Raw genomic sequence first — 10,346 nt, forward strand, 5'->3', positions numbered from 1 at the left:
GATAAGATAATGATTTTCTTACTGAGCAAGATTTTTTTTAAACTTTAGACAAATCAATAATTAGAAAACACAATAATATCATAGTTTATATCAGATAAATAAAGAATATAGCTTACACTACGTAAGGTAAACTGAATGATAAGTCCTTCCTATATATAATCAGTTCCCTTATCCGGACTCTGAGACCAATTATATCTTAATTAAACCTCCGATATAATACTCAATATAAAAAATATCAAGATATCAATTTTCAAGCAAAAACATTAATTCTTAACGTTGCACCTTAATCAGAAATATAATTCCTTTCAATGCTGGTTAACCAGAGCACTAATTTCATTCATAAGAAATTATTTTCACACTCGCCCTTCAATAGGCCACTAATTCCATTAACCCAAAAATTAGTCCATTAACTTGCCCATTCACCAAGACGCTAATTCCATTAACTCAGGAATTAGTTCATCGCATCACATATTTGTTTTCCTTAAGAAACAATATAACTAATTGTTAATTAATTAACAACTCATTAGAATTAAACTAAAAATACAATCTAATCATTAATAAATTCAAGGCTCCATGTATATATCTGATAACTGAGCTCGTGTTGAAATCCTTTGCTACGGTAATGGTCTAGCAGCCTCTCCTGCATTGACAAGAATATTCTTCTTTTTTTTATTTTTTTAATTCAAGCTCAACTTCTATTATCATTATTTTCAATTACAATTCTCCACGAGTGTATTTATTTACATTAAATTTTCTATTTTCTTATTTCCCTTTCATTTGACCAAAAATAAAAACTAAATAGATAACATAGAAATTTCTTATTCCAACCATCCATTTAACATTATTTCATTACTTTACCATCAATTTCCTTCCACTATATCAAAATTTCTAATTTCCTAGTTTTTTTTCCTTGATCGAAATTGTTTAATAGATGGAGGGAAGAAGTTTTTTTTTTTCCATTCTCTAATTAATCATTTCTTTAATAAATCAATTGGAATGCAACCTCATATACGGATTTATCTCTTAACAACATTTATTCACAATTAAATCCCTTAAACGGCCACTAACTCTATTTAATTATAAAAAATTTTACTTTAATTACAATAATTTAATTACTTTACTCTAGTTTTCATTATTCCTCGTAATAAATTACAATGACTTTTATTTTCTTCAAATTTGTTTAAGAATCCTAACTTTTCAATTTTAAAAGTTCAATCAATTAATAACTTTAAGCCATTAAAATTAGGTCAAGAGTGTTATCATGTCACATATAATATTCATTAAATTTATGAAAATATAAATATAAAATTATCTTTGAATAAAATAAATTATTGATAACATAGAACCCTTGCTAATATAATTTGAATATGTTTTGTTTTCCTAACTTTTACTTGACACATTGCAACTATTTAAGAATTTATCTCCTAATTTATAATATTGTTATAAATTTATTAGGTAAGGCTAAATAATATGTTATTAGGGTTTGTTTATTTATTGGAAATTTGTTTTTTTTGAAAGTGAATTCTAGAAAAGTGTAATGGAAAATATTTAATTCTTAAATATGGATTTTTTATTTAAAAAAGAGGAAAATACTGTAGATTTGCTTTCCTTAGGACTGATTGTCCCTCTCTCGTCCGCAGGCAGAGACAGGAAGCCTCTCTCCCCTTATCCTGTCATGTTTTCACCTCAATACCAACAAATAACATCCCACCTATCTCTCTCCGTATCTTCCTCTCATTCTCTCTGTTTAAATTCCAAATCTTTGTCACAAAACAGATAAGAAGGCTCTTCTTTCAAGGATTTCTTTATAGAAAAAACACTGAATTGAATTGAATGATAAAAGAATCATACAGTGATAATAATTATAGTAGCTAGCGGTAGACTAGTAGCTAAGTGGAGGATGTCTTGTTTACTGCCACAGTTCAAGTGCCAACCAGACTCTTTCTCTATTCAGTTTAGAAATCTCCAACATCACAGCACCAACCATATCCAGCTCTGTGAGTTGCTCTCTTGCATTCTTTTCTTTTTTCTTTATTGTTTACTCACCAATGCCTTTGTTTCAGTTAGAATTCAAATGGGTTTTGTGCGTTTGTTTTGGTGTTGCCTTTTCTTGATATTTTATCACAAATGCCTTTGTTTTGACAATAGTTGAACTGGGTATCTCTTTGTTTTGACCATAAAGCAATTTTGAGTGCTTTCGTTTCTATCAGAATTGAAATGGATGTCTTGTTTTGGTTTTGTGTGTTTTGAATGCCGTTGAGTAATGGAAGTCTTGGCTTCGATAATAATTTTTGGAAGATTATGTTTTTGTGTTCTTATGGTTGATATCTAATGACAAATGCTTTAATTGATACCAGAACTGAAATGGGTGGGTTTTGGTTCAATGTGTATTTGATGCCAGCAATCGTATACATTTTTGTTTCCGTAAGAATTGAGGTGGGTTTGTTTTGGTGTTAAGTTGCATGATAGGCATCCTCAATACATGTCTTTGTTTCAAATAGAATTGAGATGGGTGTGTTCTGCTTCTCCATTCCTGATCTTGTGTTTTCACATTATTCCCTGTTTCTAGAATTTGGAAATAGTGTTTTAACTAAACTTACTTTCTATGGTAGATCTGCAGCAAAATTTAAAATATCTACCCAAAGAAAGTGTGATATCTCTAGGTCTAATCAGGATTTGTTTTCCAATCATCATTCTTTTCAATTTGTGATGTTTTTCCAAAACAAATTGTTTCCCAAATAATTTAGTAGTTGATCGAGTGATGTTTGTTGGTGTAATTTAGTTGTTGAGCTCCCAAGGATTTCAAGATATGGGGATTCTTCAATGTGAACTTTCTTCTTATCTCCAATATTGATAACTGCAAGACATATCTTGGACCTTAGGACAATGGATTTTGTTTTGTGGGGTATCCAGTGTTCCTGCTGTGTCAGCACTATATTCAAGAGCTATTGTTCTTCATTGGAACAGATTCCTCTCTCTTGTCAATATGGGCCATTACCATTTCAGGATCCCCCTTCTCTAATAGCAGAACCTTGATTGGAAAGGCCAACAAATCCATGCAACTGACCTCTTTTACTTGGGAAAGTCTAATTTGTTTTTTGCACAAGAAATAGCTAGGCAAACAATGTTTTTTCAAAAGGAAGGCTCAGAGATTAAAAAAAAATCAAATGCTAGATGGGAACTGGAGGCAAGTTTTGATAAACATTTTCATGTTAAATTTTTTTCTACTGTTGAATTATCTTCTTTAATCTCCTCTATTCTGATTTTAGAATCATCATAACACTCTTTAATTACCCTTGACAAGGTTTGATGACTTCATTACAGATTTGTGTTATTTTATTATTACCTTCCACCTGAAACAAAAAGCATTTGCATTATCCAAGTATCATGTTGTCTGCCACTTCCTCCAGAGCTTTCCCATCTAGAAGCTTGCATTTGCTGTTGCTCCTAGGATTAGGTTACTCCCATGTGTTACCCTCATTCAAAGTGTCTATTCTTACAACTCCAGGAGCTAATTTTACTTCTCCTTCAGAAATCATACAGATGTTTCACTTTAACATGAGGAAACAATTACTAGCAAACAGACAGTCTCTATAAACATTTTAAGTTGAACCATGCCTGCAGAAACCTGTTGCTTTATTCAGCGGCACAATTTCCGAGTCTCATTTTTCACAGGGACCAGCCATTCTTATTTCCCCTTTCTTGTATCTGCTTTCCACAATAACAGTCTTTCTTTTCTATGGTGGAGGAATATCTCTCATCCAGAACCATAATATTACCTCAACATACCTCTTTTCCAGAGTAACATAGTTTTTGCAATTAAGGAATGGTGATATGGATTTTATTCACTAAAAATCCAGATTAGAAAATCCTATGAATGGTGAAATTGAAACAAATTCTAATTGTATTCCTATGGCCACATGGAATCACCGAATATTTGTAATATAAGTTTATGCTTTGAGAAAACTTAGCGTGCTTGCTGTTTAATTTCCTTGCTGACTGTTATGCAAGTTTATCTAGCATCTACTGGTTATTTTATTATTTAACTTGTTGCAATTGTAGTTTGTATAAGGGTGCTATTACCACTTGTTTGCATAGATGTTCCTGGTTTTAGTTTGATGTTGTTGCTCCATGTAGAATATTGATTCTAGGGTTGTTATTAAGTTGCTAAACTTTTAAGATTATATTGGTTTTATGTTTATTTATGATTTGAAGTCATAGAACTTATTATCATTATTTTTGGTCATGATTGCTTTGTGGAAATTGGCAGCAAAGAATGGGGAGCCATTTTGTTTCCGAGCACAATGCGCTTTGTCTTCTGCATCACCATCAACATCAACTGCTGTGCTCAATCTGGAGAAGTTGAGATTGCCTTCTTTAGAATCTCATTCTGATTCAATTGCTGCAAACAGGCCGTGGACATATATAGGGGGGATTGGTCCACCCAAAGAGGTGAGACTTGCATTATTTGGGATATCACTGCAACTACGGTCCACTAAGTTAGTAGCAAGCTCTCTAGATGCTTTGTTTGTCATATTGCCAATCAAACCACAGTCAAAAAAATTTCTACCATTCATCCAGGGCCTCGATTTTTAGTTTCTATTAGTTTCATTTCTTTTTCAAGCTATTCATGATCTTCTTCTTCTTTTTATTTTTTTTGTTGATCCCCTGCTATCTAAGTTACAAAATTGTTTGGCCTAATTATTGAACAATCTTTTTGTATATATGTAGTTTCTGCAGTCTGTTTGTTTCTGATATAATCTGTTAATGATCTGTATAAATGGTGATGTAATCTATTTTCTACTTTGATATTTGTGCAGCCACTCTTTGGAACTAGTTTAGCCACTGAAACACTTATTATAAATGATGAGGCTGTAATTGCTGCAGCTGCTGCTGAAGCAGTTGCTCTTGCAAGAGCTGCTGTCAAGGTTGCGAAAGATGCAGCTGAAATGGCCAAAAATTACTGTTCTGTGAATACAGAAACTAAAATTCCAATTGCATCCACAGCAGATTCCTTTTCTTCAATGTGGTCTCTGCTTACTGGAAAAGAACGAGCTGATATAATTGGAGTTTCCTTCTCAGCTGAAACTGGACTAAGAGAAGAATGTTCGACTCAATACCCTACCGAAGAATCTGATTGTTTCGGACCAACACATGAAGAACTTGCACTTTTGGAGAAACAGCTTTCTGAGAGTATAGTTGTGCGATCAAAGCGCCAAACACAGAGAAAAGCTAAACGTGCAAGAGCAGCCGAAAAGGCTGCTGCAAATTTTGTGTTCATGAAGTCCGGTTCTGCTTGCAAGAAAAAGCGTGTGCCCGTGCAAGAGGTAGACCAGTCTGATCCGTTGCGTTTTTTTAGAGGAGCTAGCACCTCTTCCAGGCTTCTCAGTGCTACCGAAGAAGTGGAGTTGTCAGAAGGAATACAGGTCTGATTTATGAATAACCAATTTTAATGTTATTTAAAGAACACTTCTTTTTTTATGGGGGTTTGGTTTAAGAATGCTTCTTTGATAAATTCCAGATGTCAACCACTGAAATACATTTTTACAGGAATGAATATTCCTGGTAATTCAGCAATTTGTTCTCCCATGTTTTGAGCTTTTTCACCCAAGAGTGCAGTGTAAACTAATATCTGCTAAAGCTTTAAAGGACCTGGTAGAAGGGAGGTAAATTATCCTAGATGCACTATAAATGGGAGCTAATTTTGTTAGTTGGTTGTTTGAAATTGAAAAAGAAAAATTTTCCCTTGCTATTTTGTGTACCTGACAATGTCTTCCAGCGCATTAGGTTTCTAGAATAGGAAGCTTCCAACATGTCTTCCTCGAGTTTTTATGCTATGGGTAACTGGAAAAACTGTTACTTCATTCATAACAAAATAAGATTACTATTATGTGACCATTTGCAAGGAAGTGGAGATTTAAGTGTTGAAATTTGTATTTTGTATAATCAGAGATAAGTAAGGTTATTGCTGCACTTATATATTGCATGTCAATCAGATTTGTGATGTCTCATATTTTGTTAATGTTCTTCAGGACCTACTAAAACTTGAAAGGATCGAGGAGGAGCTTAAGGAGCGATTTGGAGGCAAGCCCACCTTTGCACAATGGGCTGCTGCAGCTAGAGTTGATCAGATAACTTTGAGGAAGCGCTTAAACTATGCTATCCTTTGCAAAGACAAAATGATAAAATCCAACATTCGGCTTGTTATTTCAATTGCCAAAAATTATCAGGGAGCTGGGATGAATCTCCAAGATCTTGTTCAGGTGTGTAAAACACCAAATGGGGTCAGAGGGTTTTCCTGTATGTTCATCACAAAATATTTCTAGATCCCAATACCAGATAACTGCCAATAAGCGCAAGCAAGAAAACACAATATGCACCCCAGCCACACTTTTATGATTCCAAATACTTGGATTCGTTATAGTTCCTCCTGTAATACTCCAACTACACCATAAGGTTCCAAATAAATAGAATTAATTAATAAAGAAGAAACAAGGGAACTGAAACTTGTAATAATCCTTGGCATCATGCGTGTAATTCCTAAAACTTGTTCTTTTACTTATAGGAAGGATGTCGAGGCCTAGTACGTGGTGTAGAGAAGTTTGATGCATCAAAAGGTTTCAAATTCTCAACATATGCTCACTGGTGGATTAGACAGGCAGTACGCAGGTCTCTCTCTGATCAATCTAGGACAATTCGCTTACCTGTAAGTTCTACTCCAACTCTCAGTTTTCCTTTTGTCTGACCAAGTTTAAACAATTTGCCTTTAGAAAATGTGATCTAAACATGAGGTAGTAGCTGTATGCTTGCTGTGACCAACTCATTTGCTTATGTCTGTACTCAATACATATCATTTGTTCTAACATTTTTTTCAATATTTTGTGTTTACAGTTTCACATGGTGGACGCAACTTATAGAGTGAAGGAGGCTAGAAAACAATTTTATAGTGAAAATGGAAGACATCCTGATGATAAAGAAGTTGCAGAGGCAACTGGGCTCTCGATGAAGAGGCTCAGTGCTGTACTACTAACTCCAAAAGCCCCAAGATCTCTTGACCAGAAGATGGGGTTTAACATGGATCTTAAACTTTCGGTCCGTAATATTCTTTCTCTAATGTACTCTTGGCGTTGCAGTTTTTGCTTAAACTTTTGCAGTCATCGTTGCATCTTTCAGCTTGCTTGGTTTGCTGAAAATTTTGTGCATCATATTCCCCAGGAAGTAACTGCGGATCCCGAAGCAGAAACAGCAGAAGATCTGCTAATGAAGGAATTTATGAAAAAGGACCTGGAGAGGGTTCTGGAAAGTCTCAGTCCAAGGGAGAATCAGGTCATCAGATGGAGATTTGGTATGGAGGACGGAAGGATGAAAACATTGCAGGAGATTGGGGAGTTGATGGGTGTCAGCAGAGAAAGAATCCGGCAAATTGAGCTGAGCGCATTTCGAAAGCTAAAGAACAAGAATAGAACCAAACAGTTGAGGCAGTATTTGGTTTCATAAATCACATCATTCATGAATTGGTTTGCCGAAGAACCTCGTAACCTGCCTAGGGATCCAAAGGGCCTGTCTTTCATGTATATTTATTTCTTAATTTTTCTTCAGCAATTGAAATTTTATGTTTCAGGATCTTAGAAAGTTGTTGTGCATAGAAGCAAATCATTTTCTTGAGTTTTTTTTTTTACAGTGCACAAAAGGCAAGCTACTTGAAAATGTTTTTCAGAAGTGTGTTTTTCCCATTTTCCTTTTATTAAATATCGGCCAGCTTTCTCCTATTAGCATCTCTGTAGCCACGCCCACCAGGAAATTTAAACTTCTTCTTTTAACCCTCTTATTCATGCACGCACCATTGAGAAATTCCAATTGAATGTGTGTTTCGGTCCATGTTTGTGATTGTTTCCATTTTTGGCTTTCGAATATTTGAAGAAATGGCAATGACATGGAGGGAGAAAGAGTTTACAATTCCTCAGAACAGGGCTTGAATCCAAGCTCCCTTTCCTTTCTTTTATTAGATCAAGAAATGTTTGTTTTTGCATTTAAAAAATATTTTTGAAAAATTTAAATTTATTTTATTTTTTTATTTGCTTTAAATTAATTTTTTTTTAGTATTTTTAAATTATTTTGATGCGTTGATATCAAAAATAATTTTTTAAAAATAAAAAATATATTATTTTAATATATTTTTAAATAAAAAATATTTTAAAAAGCAATCATAAGTACACTTTCAAACCGACTATAATTTTAATATTGTGAAAATAAGGTTGAGCATGTCTGAACCTAGATAAAGTAATAAAAGAGATGAAGCTTTTAGTTGGTTTTTTTTTTCTAGGTTTAACAGTGTTAAAATGTCCTAAGGAAATTTTGTCATACTTGATATTTTTATTTTTCATCAGTTTCTTTTTTTTTAATTTTTTTATTTGGATTAATCTTATTTGTCTATATATGGCACATTCCAGAATCTTTGATTCTTGAAGTGAATGTCTCTAATAGGCATCTTTCACCGTTAGTGGTAGATTTAGATGCAATGACAAAACGAGGTCTTGAGTGACCAAAATTGAAGCAAAGAGGCTAACAGAATCAATTTTAAGAACTTGTGGACCCTGGCACTTGAGGTCGTGGCTTAGCGGAGGCAGAAACTTGTTTCTTTTCTCTGTATTTGGGTTTGATTTTTTCTGTGCATGCTTGTCACCCCGCAGTACCTTACCTGCTCACTGGGCTTGCAGAGTGTTTAGTGGGTCCGGGGATTAGTCGTAGTGCGTGTAAACTGGTCCGGACATCCCGTATTATATAAAAAAAAGGAACTTGTGGACCCTGAATTTATTTTACCCATAAATTGATTTATTTTCAATAAATGCTACTCTGTATATATGGTAATCTTGACTTCTTCAATGTATTTAGCATTTATCTTATTGTTGAGAGTAGTTATTTTGCAAAATGATATCACATTCAGTGTATTTAGCACTTCCAATTAATGTTACTCTGTATATATTTTGTACAATTAAACTCTTTGAATCAGATTGAAGCCTAATTGTATGTGCATTAAGAGTTTAATTAAAAGATAAAGAATTGAAGTCAAACACGCGTGTAACATTGATGGTTTTTTAGAATTTTCTTGGAAAGTTCATTTTCATCTATTGTCTTTTAAAAATCGGTCCTTATAATTTTTAAAAGCAACATTTTGATACAAAACTTTATTTTCCTCAATGTTTAGTCTTTTTTGGGTGGAGTAGAGAGAGGGGATTGCTGAATTATGGCATAGAGAGAGAAGGTTGTCGTTGGGAAAAATTTAGACCACCAAAACAATTGATTTTAGTGTCAAATAGTTTCATATGATAAAAGAAATTTCTATTAGATGTTTTTTCACCTTCAAAACACCTAAAAAAAATAGATATGAGCTCAGAAAGATTTATGGTTTCGGGTTGATTTTGGGTTTTGGATTGATTTTTTGTATTCTTAGAGGTCATGCATTGATTTAACAAGGTTTCTATGGTGTTTTGGGTGAAAAATGGATTCAAATGAGTTTTTTTGGTAAAAAACAAGAACCTTGTTTTCTGATCAAACCAGTTGTTGGATTCTGGGATTAATAGACGATATGTCGTCTGTTTTTTTGCTACAATCAGCATGTCGTCCAACCCCATTAAACTTTTTTTTAAAAGATCATGCGTGCGAACCTTCTCTTTATTAGGCCAGGTGTTAGGCCTAGCTTACCAGGTCCAATAGCACCTGACCTTATTTCTTTATTTTTTTTAATTTGTTTTTTTTATTAATGGCTGTGTGTGTGTGTTTTTAAATAATTTTTAAATTTATATTTTAATTAATACCCTTTCTCTATGATTTTTTGGGGTTTTTATCCTTCGTTGAATAGTGATTATTTTTAAATTATATTTTATGTGTTTAATTTTTTCTGGAGTTAGTATGATTCATCTTTAATTTTTTTTATATATCTTATATAGATTAAATATTTTTTTATAATATTTATTTTCTTTTATTTTATTCAATAAATTTTATGTGTGTCAATCTTTATTACAAATTGATTTTCATAAACAAATTCATTAAACACAACCCAATAAATGATCCGTGTTGAGATATTGAATGTCTTGATTTACATTGGTATCTTAATTTTTCTAGTTATTTTCTTTTGTTAATTACTTTTTTTTCATTTATTTACACAATAGTTTATGATTTATTTAATTGAATGCATGCATAAGATTTTCAATTTAATTTTTGATTTTTTTATCTAAAAAAATGTGAAAAATTCTACATATTCAAGTTTTTTTCATCATGTGTTGAGGTTTTCAATTTGATCTTTTATTTTCATGGTTTCTTTCTATTCCTTAACTTTTTTATAAAAA

At 32.9% G+C, this 10,346-nt stretch overlaps 1 protein-coding gene across 1 annotated transcript; it reads left to right on the forward strand.

The window, feature by feature from the left end:
• The first annotated feature begins 1,603 nt into the window (after positions 1–1,603).
• On the forward strand, positions 1,604–7,665 carry LOC7491092 (RNA polymerase sigma factor sigB). Its single transcript, XM_002325419.4, has 7 exons — positions 1,604–1,997; positions 4,271–4,452; positions 4,821–5,426; positions 6,033–6,263; positions 6,566–6,706; positions 6,892–7,092; positions 7,216–7,665. Exons 1-7 carry the CDS (start codon positions 1,901–1,903, stop codon positions 7,495–7,497), a joined length of 1,740 nt encoding a protein of 579 aa, XP_002325455.4. The 5' UTR covers positions 1,604–1,900; the 3' UTR covers positions 7,498–7,665.
• Positions 7,666–10,346: the final 2,681 nt, after the last annotated feature.

The sequence above is a fragment of the Populus trichocarpa genome, chromosome 19 (genome assembly GCF_000002775.5).
Source record: "Populus trichocarpa isolate Nisqually-1 chromosome 19, P.trichocarpa_v4.1, whole genome shotgun sequence".
In the NCBI taxonomy this organism is placed as follows: domain Eukaryota; kingdom Viridiplantae; phylum Streptophyta; class Magnoliopsida; order Malpighiales; family Salicaceae; genus Populus; species Populus trichocarpa.